General features: G+C 40.3%; 1 protein-coding gene across 1 annotated transcript in view; it reads left to right on the top strand.

The window, feature by feature from the left end:
* Nucleotides 1-15,557, top strand: part of IQGAP1 (IQ motif containing GTPase activating protein 1) — a 66,857-nt gene that overhangs the window by 22,797 nt on the left and 28,503 nt on the right. Inside the window, exons 5-13 of the mRNA XM_026855847.1 lie at nucleotides 2,097-2,164; nucleotides 3,218-3,331; nucleotides 3,721-3,899; nucleotides 4,570-4,660; nucleotides 5,107-5,270; nucleotides 9,764-9,848; nucleotides 10,962-11,125; nucleotides 11,497-11,657; nucleotides 12,173-12,297. Of these exons, the coding sequence (XP_026711648.1) occupies nucleotides 2,097-2,164; nucleotides 3,218-3,331; nucleotides 3,721-3,899; nucleotides 4,570-4,660; nucleotides 5,107-5,270; nucleotides 9,764-9,848; nucleotides 10,962-11,125; nucleotides 11,497-11,657; nucleotides 12,173-12,297 (1,151 nt within the window). The remainder of the gene's footprint in view (nucleotides 1-2,096; nucleotides 2,165-3,217; nucleotides 3,332-3,720; nucleotides 3,900-4,569; nucleotides 4,661-5,106; nucleotides 5,271-9,763; nucleotides 9,849-10,961; nucleotides 11,126-11,496; nucleotides 11,658-12,172; nucleotides 12,298-15,557) is intronic.

Here is a 15,557-nt window from a genome sequence, read left to right on the forward strand (position 1 = left end):
CCCCCCCCCGGGCTAGCTGGTTTGAATGCAAGTTTGGCTTTTGGAACATGTTGAGATTTTTATTTAAGAAGGATTACTTTTGTAGAATTTACTAGGTGACTGAATGCTGGATTGTATACGTTTGGGTCTTCATCTATTGCTCACTCAGTTTCAGTTCTCATGAATGGCTTGTTCTTATCTGTTGCCAGTGTGAAATACATAGAGATGGATTGCGTCTATCTGAATGTTATCTGTTATTTCAGATTACTGTAGATTAAATTTATTATTTGTAGAAGTGAGCTTCATCCCAGATTTAGATCTAAAATGAGTTATCTCTGTAGTAATTTGGAGTTTATAGAACAGTGAGGAATAGACCTGTGGTAGGGTACGCTGCCACTGTCAAGAATAATGCTGCTTTTTGTTTAGGCTGTGGCAAAGTTCCTCCCTCACTGGCAGCTTTTGATAGCTACTGTAGCTGCTTTCTGCAGGAGTTGGCTGGCATATATTCCTGTTACGTGTTCTGTTCTGTCTTGGTTGTTCCCACCCCACACCCTGCCCCGCAGTAGTCTGAATTGTGAACAATTACCAAGCTTCCCAAGAAAATTAAGTTAGCTGTTTCTGTACTCTTTCTAGACCATATATTAGGAAAAGAAAATTAATTCAGGGAGCAAAATTAATAGATGCAAACAGTCACAGTAGTTAAGGCTGTAGAAGTTATAATAATACCTTTTCTGTACACTTAATTTCTTTTCAATTGTTAAACTTTTTGGCTGAAATGTTCCGTAACCAATTTCACTGCAAAGGCAGCCTCCTCAAGATTATATAATTTCAATAATTTTACTTATCAAGGGAAGAAGAGTAATTCTGATAAGTAAATATAAATATGGAAAAGATGTTTTTATAAAACCTTTTTTTAGGCTTAGTGCCTAAGTATATTCCAATGAAGAAATAAAGAACTAGAATGCAGTTTTGTTGACAGTTCATAGATCAGAAGTGTTCCTGCTTGTGTTTTGTTTTGTAAAACAATCTGCTTAAATTTATAAAGATGGGAGATTTAGATTTGACATGTTGAGGTCATGTGAAAAGGCGGTTGCTTAGTGTCTCTTTTACAGTCACGTTAAAACTGAGTTTACTGGAGGAATGGGCATTTACTTTATTAATAGTTTATTTTTAATGTTCCTGTATAATGAGATATCTCAGTAGAAAGTACATTTCCACAATCTGTGCTGAGCCAGTGCAACAGGCAAAAAGGAGAGGGGTTGGCTTCTCCTTCCCCAGTTGTGTTTGTCCTTAGCTTATACAGATTCATCCTTCCTTTGTAGCCGTTCCATTCCTTGTCAAGCTCCAAATGAATACCTCAACACCGTTCTAGTAAGCCAAATCAGTTTTGTGAATACTTTGCTCTTAGCACCAGTGAGGCCACACCTGCAGTGCTGCATCCAGCTCTGGGCTCCTCAGCATGAGACATGGACTGGAGAGAGTTGAAGGAAGGGTCACTAAGGTGGTTAATGGACTAGAGCATCTCTCCTGTGGGGAGAGGCTGAGAGACCTGGGGCTCTTCAGCCCTGAGCAGAGAAGGCTCCAGGGAAGTCTCAGCAATGTGTGCATCTCTCTGAAGGGGAGGTGCGAAGAAGATGAAGCCGGGCTTTTTCAGTGGTGCTCCATGACAGGACAAGAGGCAGCTGGCACAAAGTGAACCACAAGAGGGTCCCTCTGCACATCTGGAAACAATTTGCTGTAGGGGTGACCAAGGAGTGGCACAAGTTGTCCAGAGAGGTTGTGGAGTCTCCAGCCTTGGAGATACTCAAAAGCCATGTGGGCGTGATCCTGAGAACCTAGTCCCACGTGATCTTGAGGAGGGAGCTTGAACAAGACAAACTTGAGAGCACCCTTCTAGCCTCAACCTTTCTGTAATTCTGTGAAAGCTTCAGTGGTGGACCAGTTATGTGCAGCTGAGGCAGGGAAGAGAGGAGTTAGCTCAGCCTCTTGGTGATGATGAGCTGTTACAATGGCTTATCTGAGTGGCTCCTTGAATATCTGTATCCTGAAATTATTTGTGTCATTGTCAGAAATACAAAGAAAAATTACTATTTCTAAGTATTTGTTTTCTTTTCTAGCCTGTACCTGTTCAAGCTGGGCCTTGCCCCCCAGATTCAGGATTTATATGGGAAGGTGGACTTCACAGGTAAAACAAACAAACAGAAAGTGCTGGTTTTGTGCTGCCTTTCTCATCCTCTACTACATATTGTAGAGATCAATTAAAGGTTTGTTACTGTTGATACCCTAAATGCAAATGAAATTAAAAATTAATGGCTGTGAGGAGTTGTAGTAATTTTTAAGAAAGGTTTGATTTGGGTGCTTCTGAGCCAGGCTGTTAAGTAGCCATCAGTTCAGTAATCATTCCTTTCTCAAATAACAGCCCCTTACCTTTTTTTTTTCCACTGTTGCAAGATGCTTAAACTTTGCCCTTGCCTCCATCCCTTTGGGCAAGGTTTCAGTTTGGAACTTAGTAAATGGTTCTGACCTCCCTGGACAGTCTAAAGTAGAGGTGCCATCAGCTGAAGAAGAGTTAGCCAGCTGATCTGCTACAGGATATTCAGTGCAAGGTCTCATGTCCACACACTTTACCAAGGTTTCAGTTCCTTGATTTTTGCAAAAGTGTCAAATTCTGTGTTTGGCATTAGTGGGATTCCTGCCTGAGGGCATGCATCTGATTTAAAAGTTGTATAAACTTCATTTTCCTGCAAAACAGTTGTTGACTGTACCTATAAAATGCTAAACTATCAACTTTTTTTTGGAGTTGTATGATATTTAGCAACAGCGTGTCTCAATAACCTCCATTCGCTTTTCTCAGCATAGTCTCTGTGTGGGGAAAAAAGAATGCTACAATACTGCCTGTGCGTTTTCCTGACCTGTAGGCAGCTGTAGTTGAGGCACCTCAGAATGACGGAGTCTGTTTCCAGCTCCTCATAAGCCACATACTGTTTTCTAGTGAGAGAGACTACAGAATATTCCCATATGAATTTCTGGGAGAAATGCAGATTTTAAGAAAGTATGCAAAATGTCTTATCAGTTTTCATTTGTTTTCTTTCACTTACTGAGTTATATTCAAAGTATTATTTAAACAGTAATTGTAATTTGTTGTAGTTATCCTAATTTTTTTGTAGGAGCAGTTGGTATAACAGTGCTGATTCCTCGTGTGTTTAAGCCTGCATAACACTTTTTATGTATGTTTCAGAGGAGGAAATCAGTAATATGAGGCTTGAACTGGAGAAGTATGGTATTCAGATGCCTGCCTTCAGCAAGATTGGAGGAATTCTTGCGAATGAACTTTCTGTGGATGAAGCAGCATGTAAGGAAAAAATGGGAGTGTTGTTTTGTGTGATTATTCAAATCGGCAGATGATTTTTTTTTAAAGTGTTGGGTTTAATGCCTCCTGTTGTAAGACAGTACAGGTCTTTTGGAAGACTGGGAGGAGGGTTTTCTTCCTTACCTTAGGTGTTTTTATTTTTTCTTTTCTTTCTGGAACATGATGATTTGACTAGCTAGAGTACACTACTAGGAAGTAGGCTGCTGTTCTTTGTCAAGAACACAAAGCCATGATGGAGTGAGAGGTACTTTGATAGTTCTGCTTTCCAGTTAATTTGCAGATAATTATTCTGCTCTTTCCAGTTAAGTTCTCACTTTTTAACAGAGCTGTTGTGTTTGGGGCTAACTGGCAAACTGTGACTTGTTTTTCAGTACATGCTGCTGTCATTGCCATTAATGAAGCAATTGACCATCAGGTTCCAGCTGACACTCTTATGGCAATGAAGAACCCTAATGCCATGCTAATAAATCTTGATGATCAACTGGAATCCATTTACCAAGACACACTCTACAGAGCAAAGCAAGACAAGATGGAGAATGCTAAAAACAGAGTAGGTCAATTCTTCTTTCAAACCATCTATTTGCATGCATTGCAATTCTGTATTGCAGTGTAAACTCACAAATTCACAGAATGTGTGTTACAGTGCTGTATGCATAGAGTTAGGTGGATTTACTCCTGGTGGTATTCTAGTATGTTCCCCAGTAACCTGTCTTCCTATTGCAGAGGACAGGCAGCAGTTAGCTGTGTTACCCTGTTCAGTTGTCTGAATAACGGGCTGCATAGATACAGAATTCATTCAGCCTTTATATGTTGGGAATGCTGTCCCTCTATTTTCATACAATGTGGATATGTTTTCCACTGAAATGATAAGCAAAACTGACTGATGCTCTCAGTGTTGTTTTAGAACACTGTATATCCAACACATAGCCTAGCTGTGTGTACTGGAGTGTTCTGTGTGTGCTACATTCTGCTCTACTATGTGTTCATATAGAGCCATTAGATTGAAATAAGGTGTTTCTAGGCTCTCTGTATCAGAGTGTGAGTATACTTACTTTATATGTATTTACTTTGAGGATTTCATTTTGCATGTGTAGAGGTAACCTGTGTGACCTATCAGAGTTCTGTATAGATACACAGTTATCCTCCTGATGTTTTCAATGAGAGGATCTATGGGGGCAAAGGAGACTAGAAACACTGATTAGTTTTTATTTCATCTCCAGATTGCCTCAGAAAATTCAGAGAGAGAGAGAGATGTGTATGAAGAACTTCTGACCCAAGCTGAGATTCAGGGAAACATTAATAAAGTGAACAGTAGGTATCATGCCAAAGTAATACTCTTAGTTACAAGAGTACTTAGAAATGATACTTGTGTTCCTCCTCACTTTCTGTAAGGCTAGCAAAAGGGGAAGGCAGCTCCCCTGCTTTTGTGGATTTGGAGGTGGGGTTTGGTGGTTTGTTTTTGTTTTTTTTTTTTAACCTGGTACGTAGTTGTAAGCTGAATGCATTTTGACTTCTGTTGCCTTTTCTTTAGGAAATGGATTGTCCATGTTGCTGGCCCCTCAATTCTCCAGTAGTGCATGCTGTTTCCAACCTTCAGCCCCTTTTTCAAGTGCTATTTTGCAACTGACTTGAGAAGTCTTCCATTCAGATTACATATGTAACTTGATATCTACCAAGAGTATTCCTTTCTGAGCAGCAGACTACATAAACCACGGGAGTTGCTCATTTAATGTTTCTCAAAACTCTTACCGTTGCAGCACATGCAGCCCTATCAAAGATTGACCTAGCTTTGGAACGAGGCGATGCATTAGCACTCTATGAAGCTTTGGCAGCACCAGCCCTGGGACTCCGAGGATTGCTACGAGAAAATTGCGACTGGTATTTCAAGCAGTTTTTGAGTGATAGACAACAGAAACAGGAGGTATGGAAAAGTCCAGATTACCCTGATTCATGAGGTTCCCCCTACCCCCTTTCACCGTACCACTGTACACTAATCACTTGCTATATACCTGCATTACAGTTTAGTGTTGGTTTGAAAAAGTTAACGCTGAGACACAGAAGCACACAGTAAGCATATTTATCCTTTAATTTTCATCTCTGCATATAAAAGGCTAGTATAATGCTTATATATATAATTAGAATACTTTTACTAAACCTTAAAATACTAACTGGTGCGTATATGATGGTGTGTCTTGCCTCTCACTTTACTATTGTCAGTGCCCAAATAATGTGGATGTTTGTTTTATAAATACCTATCAGATAATCATGAACTTCTTTTACTGTGGAGAATCCCACCACACACCATTTGTAGACGTGGTGCTTTGGGATGTGGTTTAGCTGTGGACTTTGCAGTGCTAGGTTTGCCGTTGGACTCAATCTTACAGGTCTTTTCCAACCTAAGTGATTCTGTGTTTCTGTAACTATTTAACTTTAGTTTCTTATTTCAAGCCAACTCTTGCGTGGGTTTTATGTGCAGGCAGCTTATGTATGCTGCTTATAAAACACACAGCATAGCTTTTAAACCCAGCATTGTTTCAATTATCACAATGTCATGTATGTCAATAGGAGAAAATATGCTGATACAAACATGGTTATTACTGTTGCATCTCTTTAATGAATAATATTTTGAAAAGCTGCAGCGAGGTAAACAAGTAAATAGCGCATGTGTTTGGATTCAGGAAAAATGCAGACAGGTCAGTTATATGTTAAAACAAACTAGATCTTGGAAACTGTGGTAGATGCTTATGTGCTTGTATGTTGTAAGTAGAAAAGGCAGTGATGTGAGCCAACAGTGCCTGCTTGAAGACCTGTTGAGAAGGAGGAGATGAAATGGCTTTTGCACTGTAGGGAGTATAGAAAGACCTAGAAAAGTTCAGACTAGAGGCTGAAGCAGCATATTTGTTCTTGAGGCCTTTGAACCACAGTTTAGAGCAGAAGTGGTATATGTCAAGCAATCAGAGCACTGAACCTGTAGGAAGGCCTGACAGTTTAAGTTGAGGTCCTGAATAAATGTAAAGTTTGAAATACTGTTTATTTTTGGAGAGGGTAGCTATGCATTATCATAAGGCTTTTAAATCTTAGCACTGTTAAATCATGAGGTACTGGAGCAGACCTCACTGATAGTATGACTCCTAAATTGCCAGAGCTGGCAGGTGGGAAACAAACATTCAGTGTCAGGCACCAAGGATCATACGTAACTCACTGTTGTAAGCCACTGCTTAGCTGAGTGGTGCATCTTTCAGCATATTTAATGGCAGTGGTTAAAGGCATGAGAACAAATGAGAGCGTGTTGTCAGTGCTGACAAACCTGATGTGAGCCTCAGAATGCCGTTCACACTGCATTGCTCACAAGACTGCCCTTTGAGTTCTCTGCAAAGTCAGCAAACATCACGCTTCTGGGTTGACCTTTCTTATGCAGTACCTGTAAGACTGAAGGTGGTGATCAAAGCCCATACCATGTTTATTCCCAAATTGTTGGAGGTATCAGGTGATCGTGTCTCCAAGCGGGGAAGTGGTCATCTGGGTTGGCAAGCAAACTGTGTAGGCTGTGTGGATGAGACACCCTGGAACCAGCAAGGCAGGGCTGAAGGGGACCTACCTCTAACGTCTGTCCAGAAGCGATGAGAGCAGTGTTACAAGGGAGTCTCTTACCCTGTTCCTGGGAAGTCAACATGACCAGGTGGCTCTCCAAAGTGCTTGTACGTTACTGCGTGTAGGGTGGGGAATGATTAGGAGCCATTAGAGGTCACAGCAGTGACACAGCTGTGCTATCAGTGGGATCAGAGATGTGGTGGGGTAGCTACCAGAACTGGATGCTGCCATCAGTTGGATACAGGCCTGTTGAGAAGACCAGGATGGGGGGGCGATGAGGGAAGTAGCCCTTTGTGTGAGAGAGCAGCTGGATTGCATGGTGCTTTGTCTTGAGATGTATGATGAACCAGTTGAGAGCTTATGGGTCAGGATTAGCAGACAGACCATTGTGTACAACATCGTGGTGGGTATCTGCTGCAGACTGCTTGATCAGGCAGAAGTAGATGAGGCGCCTTTGGACAAGTGGAAGATGCCTTGTGTTCACAGGCCTTGAGGTCCCTCTGGGGGGACTCGAACTGGCTGATCTGCTGTAAGGACAACACAGTGCACCAGCAATCCAGGACATTTCTGGAGTGCACTGGTGATAACTTCTTGGCATACTTAACAGTGGAGTTGATGAGATAGGGTCCTTTGTTGTACCTAAAACAGACAAGGAAGAAGTTGTTGGAGGTGGGAAGGTCAGGGGAAGCCTTGGGTGCAGTGACTGAGGCAGTGGGATGACAGAGCTGAGGATCCTGAGAGGAGGGAACTAGGTAAAAAGCAGGATCACAGCTCTGGCCTTCAGTAGAGCCTGAAGACCTGTGCAGGTATATGTTTGGAAGAATCCTGCAGACTGTACTCCTGGAAGAGAGGTCCAGGAGAGCTCGTTGACTTTTCAAGGATCACCTCCTCCAAGCTTGAGAATGGCCTGTCCTCATGAGCAGAAAGCCAGGCAAAAGTGTCAGGAGGCCTTCGTGGGTGAACCAGAGAACTTCCTACAAAGCTCAAACAGAGAAAGGAAGCAGTATCAGGTGTCTCAGGAGGACTACAGAGATGCCATCTGAGCGTGTGGGGTGGGTTTAAGAAAGCTGGAAGCCGAAGCCCAACTGGACCTGAATCTGGCAGGGAACGTGAAAGGTAATGAGAATGCCTTCAACACGAATATATTGACAGCAAAAGGAGGACTAGAGAAATACTTGGGACTGCTGCTGCATGGGGAAGGGAGCAGATGATGGGGATCGTAAAGGCTTGGTACTGAATACTTCCCTTGCCTCTACTGATATGATTTTTTTTCTTGCGAATCCTAGGCCTCTGAGACCAGTGAGAAAGTGCAGAACAGCAGAGATTTACCCCTCAGTAGAGGAGGAGGACCAAGTTAGCTTTGTGACTTCTCCCACTTTGCACAGTCCCTCCATAAAACTCATGAGGACCTACATTTCTACTAACTTAACGTCCTCTGCCCTGAACCTTGTCAAAATCTACATGCATCAATATAAGTTGATATATATAGGTATACAATACCTTTTTTTTGTAGACCAGCTTTTTCTGCTGGACTGCAGCTTTTTTGTGTTCAGGAGGATTCCTCCATCTGAAAGGCATACAGCAGTAATTCAGAGCCACTCTTGATTTGTTTATTTATTTTTATTTGTTGGGGTGTTTTTTTTGGTGTGATGCAAGATTTGTTTGGTCAATAGCTAAACAATGTTCCTAAGAGAATAATTCCTTACAGCAAATGTGCTGTTTTGGGATGCTGTTTTGGGATACTCTTTCCATCAGCCAGTGTATAGCTATACTTTGTGAGTATTCCTTAGCTGTGATTCTGTGTGAGTGGTGGAGCTGAAGGATTGTGTATTGCTGTTACACCCTTCTGTAGGGGTATGAGGAATTCTACAGCACGCAGCCTCGCAGCGGTTGCTGTTCAGAAGATTTGTCACTTAACTCTGAAGAATGATCTTCACAAGCTGTGTTTCTTGGGACCTACAATTAAGAAAAAACAGGAAAAGTGGGGGCTTTTTAAAAAGTCCTACCAAGCTTTGGTGTGGCAGAAACCCTCTGTAGTTGTCCAAAGATGTCTCTAGGGATGAACCAGGACTAAGATTTTTACCAAGTTTTTTAGCAGCCACAAACCCCAAGGTCAGCTGTTTTCTGAACTGCCAAGTCAGATTGCACATTATTCCAGAATGTAATTGAAGGTTTTTTTTACATAGATGTGGTCTATTTTGGAGAATTGCCATCTTTACTATGTGAACTATATGAAGGGGTGTGACCTGTATGGCTACTACCCAAGTTGTTCAAGCCCTCCTGCTCCCCAGTCACTCAGTCTCCTTTTCTGATTGTATTCATGTGGTACTGTGTAGTCCAAGAAGCATGTATGTATGAGCCAAAACTGCATGTTGTTAATTTTGGATATTCTGCTACCTCTTTTGTAGCTCAGAGGTAAAATGGAACATGAATTAATTAGTGTGCCACTTCATGGCAAACCGTACAGGTACTAATTTCACTCCAGAACACAGTAGGAGTCTTTTCCTACAGAATTGTCCCCTTTAAGTGTTTTATAATTTTGGAAGCTGGGTCTTGACTTTAGTTGCTGTGTTCATCAGACTGCACTTCTAATAGTGTAAAAGGGATTGCATTGGACACATACAGCCTTTCAACATATGAACTGAGAATCTGGTGAATAATTTCTATCTTCCTCACATGTGGCATTATTAGTTTGTAGAAGCTATGTGGCATTAGAGTGTTTTAAGGAAAAGCTGGTTGGTTTGGGTTTTTATTGAGCTATTTGAAGTGAATAAGCTAACAGCATTTCACTTTCCTGGTTTGTGTGTTTTTTTTTTTTCTTAGGCTGGCCTTACAGGTCCTTTGCAGAAGGAAGAGTTGCAGTCTGGAGTGGATGCTGCTAACAGGGCAGCACAACAGTATCAGCAAAGTAAGGTTCAGCAGAAATTATTGCAGTGAAGTGGCCATGGATGTGATGAAAAGGATGGGATGACACAATATTTGAGTTTGTGGGGATACATGAAGTCTCTCTCAAACCATTATGAATGTTCTTTAAGTACTTCATGGCTGCTAAGAACACTAAAGAGAGACTTGCCCTGATTATTTAGTGTCTTTTATCCAGCTCTTACAGTACTGCTGAGATAACAGCATAGAATTTGACATATTAAGAAACATGGAACTTCTGCATCTACTTTAAATTACCTCTTTTTCTAGAATGCTTTGATGAGTTTTTGTGGTGTGGATCTGTGAAGGAGATCTGGATTGCTCCATGAGGTGTGAAAGCTGGGTTACCTGCTGACCATTGACATAAATCTTACTTGGTTTGAGTAACAGAACATTTAACTGCTTCTAAATATCATGTAGCAAATAAAATACAGATCACAATGACTGATTGTTTTTTGATTAATGCTTCTGACACCATGCAGAGCTCTTTTCTGGAGAAGACTGTTCAATTCTGGTTGTGCAAGAGGAAGGAGTTCAATTTATAATAGATAGAAAGGAGACTACTAGAGATCTGGGGAAAGAGGGTTTAGAATGCAAGAGGAAAATAGTGAATGCCTAATAACTAGGAGGCTGCCTACAAAGTACCTTACTTGTTCAACATGGAGCTCAGCATTTGTTTACCTACTTGTGATATTTTAAAGTTAGCTAGTGTGTACCCACTATAGAGTGCCTGTTGAGCAGAATAGACATAGGCAGGAAGAAAAAGTTGTTACTACTCATCCATCCAAAAATTAGCAATCATGAAGCATCTTACTATCAAATGACTGAAACAGAGAAACAATCCATTGATAACCAAGCAAACTGGTTTTAAACGTGAGCTTTATTATGAAGAAGGCATTGTGTATTTTAGTTGTCCACAGTAGTGGAAGATTAAGTGGGGAAGTATGGACCAGAAAGCTTTACTAACTTCCTGAAGCTATGGAAATTATTCTTTTTCTTGTTAGGTATCTGATTATTGAGTAGAATAAAAGTGCTCTTATTTTGGGGGAGTCAACTGTCTGCCTTCCTCATTCTTTGTGCTACCTCCTTGAACTTCTAGGGCTGGCAGCAGTAGCCAAAATTAATTCTGCAATTCGAGTGGGTGATGCTGAGCAGACTGTGACAGAAATGATGAATCCAGAGGCGCAATTACCAGAGGTTTATGCATTTGCTGCAGATCTTTATCAAAGGGAGCTAGCCACCTTGCAGCAACAGAGCCCTGAAGTAAGTACCACCTGCTCTCCTGTTTCTGGAAGTCGGTATGGATCACTGGCCCTACCTTCTCTGTTTTGTTCAATGCGTTCTCTGGAACAAACTTGTCTTGAGTCTTCATAGAAGTGTTCTGGTGTTCAGTCTGTTCTGATGTGCAGTTTAATTCCTAACTCTTGAGCTGTTTGGCCCTATAAGATTCTACTTTAATCTCTTACTTGGTGTTCTAGCTTTCTTTGTGATACTCATCTTTCTATTTTCATGTCATAAAGGTTGTCCCTTCGCTTTGTTAGGTGACTACTCTGACAACTACTCTATTCTGTGTTGCATGTGCAGCAGTAGTTTGTAAAGAGCAAGTGGAATTAATTTGTTCTCTTTCTATGCAGGGTAACCTCACCCATGCAGAATTATCTGTTGCTGTAGAGATGCTGTCTTCTGTGGCCCTGATTAATAGGGCTTTGGATTCAGGGGATGTGAATACAGTGTGGAAACAACTGAGCAGTCCTGTCACAGGGCTTACAAACATTGAGGATGAGAACTCTCAGAGGTGGATATTTCAAGGGATCATGTCTGTCCTTGATGCTGATTATATTCTGTGGCTTTTTGAATGCTTTTTTCCCCTCTTACACAATGTTCTTTCTATGTTATTTATTACAGTACTGATTTAATCTCTGTTGGCTCTTGCATCTTCTTGTTGTGATTACTGTTTCTTACTGGTCTGATTTCTGTGCCATCTTACAACACTTTCTCATGAAGTTCACGTTAAAGCCATTTTGTGGTACAACTAGGTTGTCACTGATATTACACCAGCTCACCCCCTGTTCTTTGCCCTGGACCCCCATTCAGTGTTTTACTGCTCTTGTCTATTATTTCACATTTGGGCTGACCATCCTGCATGCAGCCTTTTCTTCTTTCTCTTCTTCCCCCTTTCCATATTTGGTCCAGTTTCAACCCTCGTGTTACCTCTACCACTCTGTGCACAATTCTCGTGCCATGTTATGTGTTCCCTGGCCAGCTTGTTGCAATGTGATGTTTGTTGGTTTGGTTTTTGTTCTTTGACAGATACATCGATGATTTGATGAAGCTGAAAGCTCAAACACGTGCAGAAGGAAATCAGTTTATCACATGGAATGATATCCAGTCATGTGTTGATCACGTGAACATAGTTGTGCATGAGGAACATGAAAGTAAGTTTTTCTGCTTGATTTGTGCTCGACTGATCCTAGCTCATAAGGAATTCTAAAATTAGGTGCATGTCAATACAAGAAGTTATTGATTGACTTGGAGTAGTGTCATACATTACATGTCTAGGAAGATTTTAGTTGTAGCAAGACTTGGTCTGTAATATAAAAGGCTTGATAACAGGACTGTTGATGGAGGGATCAGGCAGTCAGTGTCTGTGGTATTGAAATCAGTATCTCCAAACAGTTTATTAATCCTTCCAATGCAAATTTCAACCCTTGGGATAACAAAATATGTTGTCTGCTGTCAGTGTCTAGGATTAGTCTAGAATATTTCCTAATTTTGCTTTAATCTCTCAAATGTGATGAAAACTATTATTTGTAGCCTAGTCGTGGAGTACTCCATCCTTCTTCCTCATTTGCTGCACTCAGTAGAAGTCACTTTTTTTGAAGTCTTGTTCTCTCTTTGGCTGCCATCTCTGCCATGTTCAGGTTTTCCTCTTCTCCCTTTTAGCCCTTCTTTTGAACACACTTTGGCCTTTTTACATGTACAATATTTAGTGGGAGTTCCACAGGCTTAGTCCAGGATGGCCCTCTACTCTTTATCCATGGGTACTCTGACCTGCAGATGCAAGATAAGCTACCCATCTTTGTGCTGATGACTCTCAGATGTAATGATCTGTTAGATGCATTTCTGTAGTGGATGAGGAGCTTGAATGAAAGAGAGAGGAGTTTATTTCCAGGTCTTATTCTCAGTCCTTTAACCCCTTGCTGTATTAACACTACTTCCAAATTACAGTTTATTTGAAGATCAGCAGTGCAAATATTGCATCAAAGAAATAGGCTGTTTGAGTTACTTTGATTCAGGGATAGATCAACAGAGATGCCCAAAAATGTTTATTCTGAAGTGTTGTCTGTTCGACAGTCATGTATTCAGATGTTTTTGCTTAAAACATTTGATACAGGTTTTTATTTTTTCAATGAACATTTAATTATCTCATCGGTGTGATGCTATTCAAATTCTAAGTTCTAGATACTGAGACCCAAATCTCAAATTAGAGTTGAAATGGAAAGTGCTGATCTCTTAATAGGTTAATTGCTTTGTTTACAGTTAGTTCCATCAGGAAATTGGAAGCTTTTATTTTCTGTTTTAACACTGTATATGACTACTAGTTGTTAAAACCAGTATCTATAAACCTGAAATGACTGATAACTGATCTTCTGACCAGTAGAAGAAGAATATGCCTGCACAGCTGTTGCCTTTTAGTACAAAATATTAGTAAAGTGCAAAAAAATCCCTGATAGAAAAATACACAAAACCCCATAGAAATCATGAGTGTATGCAGCAAGTGTCTTCATAATCTTGAAGGAAAAAAATCCTGATGCAAGCTGAGAAATGTGAATGGGTGTTAACCTAACTTCTATGCTGCTTTTAGTTCTGCATTTTTTTTTCATTTCTAATTTTTAGTATTGTTTATGTTAATAAGTGCCTTTTCATCAGTGATAAAAGACTGGCATTGAGTGTAATGATGAAGATTTCAGCAAAACAGAAAAGTGGAGTAATTCGCCTTTCTCCAAGACAGTGTTGACTTAAAATCCAGAGTGGAGACAGGAGTCATTGAAAATAGCATAATTAAGCCAGTTTATTCTTAGGTAGATCCTTGTAAGGTTCTAAATCAGGTGGTTTAATTTTCTATTAATTTTTTTCGGTTTCATTAAGGGACCATAATTTTTGGTTGTGATCAGGGCTGAAAACCTCCTCCATGTTCAAGTAGTGTGACATTTATCAAGCCGTATTTGTAATACTTAGCTCAAAGCCTTCCATCATAAGGGGGGGAGAGTGGTGTTGAAAATGTGGAGGTGACGATAAAGTTTATATTGTACACGGAGACAAAGCGGTGCCTTCTGCCACTTCTTGTTGTGTAGTTAGTGAGTTGTGTTTCACCTTGAAAAGACTTTAGAGAGGGTTAAATTTTAATTTAAGAGCTGCTATCTTGACTAACTTGTTTCCTGGATCTTCAAATAGACACTGGTTTTCCTGTTTGGGTCACATGAGCAGATTTGTTGAAACAACGCAAACAGACCCACACTGGTGCCTGCACACACCAGTTTCTAGTATCTTTTCTATGTAAGAGGTCACATCATCAGTCTAAAAGTCTGTGTAGTCCCAACACCCTGTTTCTTATATGCTCCTTATGCTTTAAAAAAGGCGCAGAAAATTCTATAATGACATAAGCTTTTCTCATGGGGAATTTCTTAATTATTTGGTCTGCTTCGTATATGTCCTTATGCAAAGACACTTTTTTATCTCCAGTCTGTGAATGTTAGACCCAGGTAGGTCCCCAAGGCATACAAGCATATATTTTTCATTTCTGCTATCCTTGTCAGTAGTTTTAAATTAAAAAATGCTTCCACATGAGGAGCTGTAATGTGTTATTGTTCCATGAAGTAATCTTTGTCATGCCCATATTAGCAAACTAATCAGGATTACTACTTACATTCTGTGTCCTTTCCAAAGTCAAACAGTTATCTGCTTTTTGACAGAAACCATGCCATCATTTTAGCAGTCCTGGTTCTTGCAGTGTCCTCAATGTGTATTTTTCCCTAATCTCGTGCAAATACCACTTCTTCCCTAAGAGGTTCTGCTTTTCATATAAACTTTTGTGATTCGCTTTCCTGTGGAGAAGAAAAAAAGTCACCGTCTTCAGATACATTAAGCAAAGTTGGTAATCCCCATGCTGAGGTCCTTTCTTTTGTGTAAAAGATCTCTTTATTCTGTACTGATCAAACCATGATTTTAAATGATCCTTCTTTAAGCAGGGAATTGAATCAGATAACCTCTAGGGTCCATCTCAACCCAGGTTATTTTGTGTTTCGCAGGAGATGGTTGCAGTAGGTAGGGCATGTATGATGTAGACTCTGTTTGCATTTAGCTAACTATGAGATAGGTATTTTTTTTTATTTTTATTTAGCTGAATGGTAAATTTTACTGTACTTGAAGAACATCCATATCTGATAATACAGCTAATATTACATATATTTAATAGAAGTGTTCTAAAATATGAAGTTGCTAAATTTAATTGGTATTCTATACAAATCTTTAGCTTTATGTCAAGATTTCTTTCTAGAGAAGTTAGAACCTTGGAAGACTGTAACCTATGAACTCTGGCTGATTGGGCTTTGATAGTTCTCTTCCAGTGGCCCTTAGTTGGATGTCTGAGGACTCGATTCAACCCTGCATGTGGTGTCCCTGAGAGGGTTTTTTG

Source organism: Athene cunicularia, assembly GCF_003259725.1.
Source record: "Athene cunicularia isolate RWA chromosome 10 unlocalized genomic scaffold, athCun1 chr10_part1, whole genome shotgun sequence".
NCBI lineage: Eukaryota > Metazoa > Chordata > Aves > Strigiformes > Strigidae > Athene > Athene cunicularia.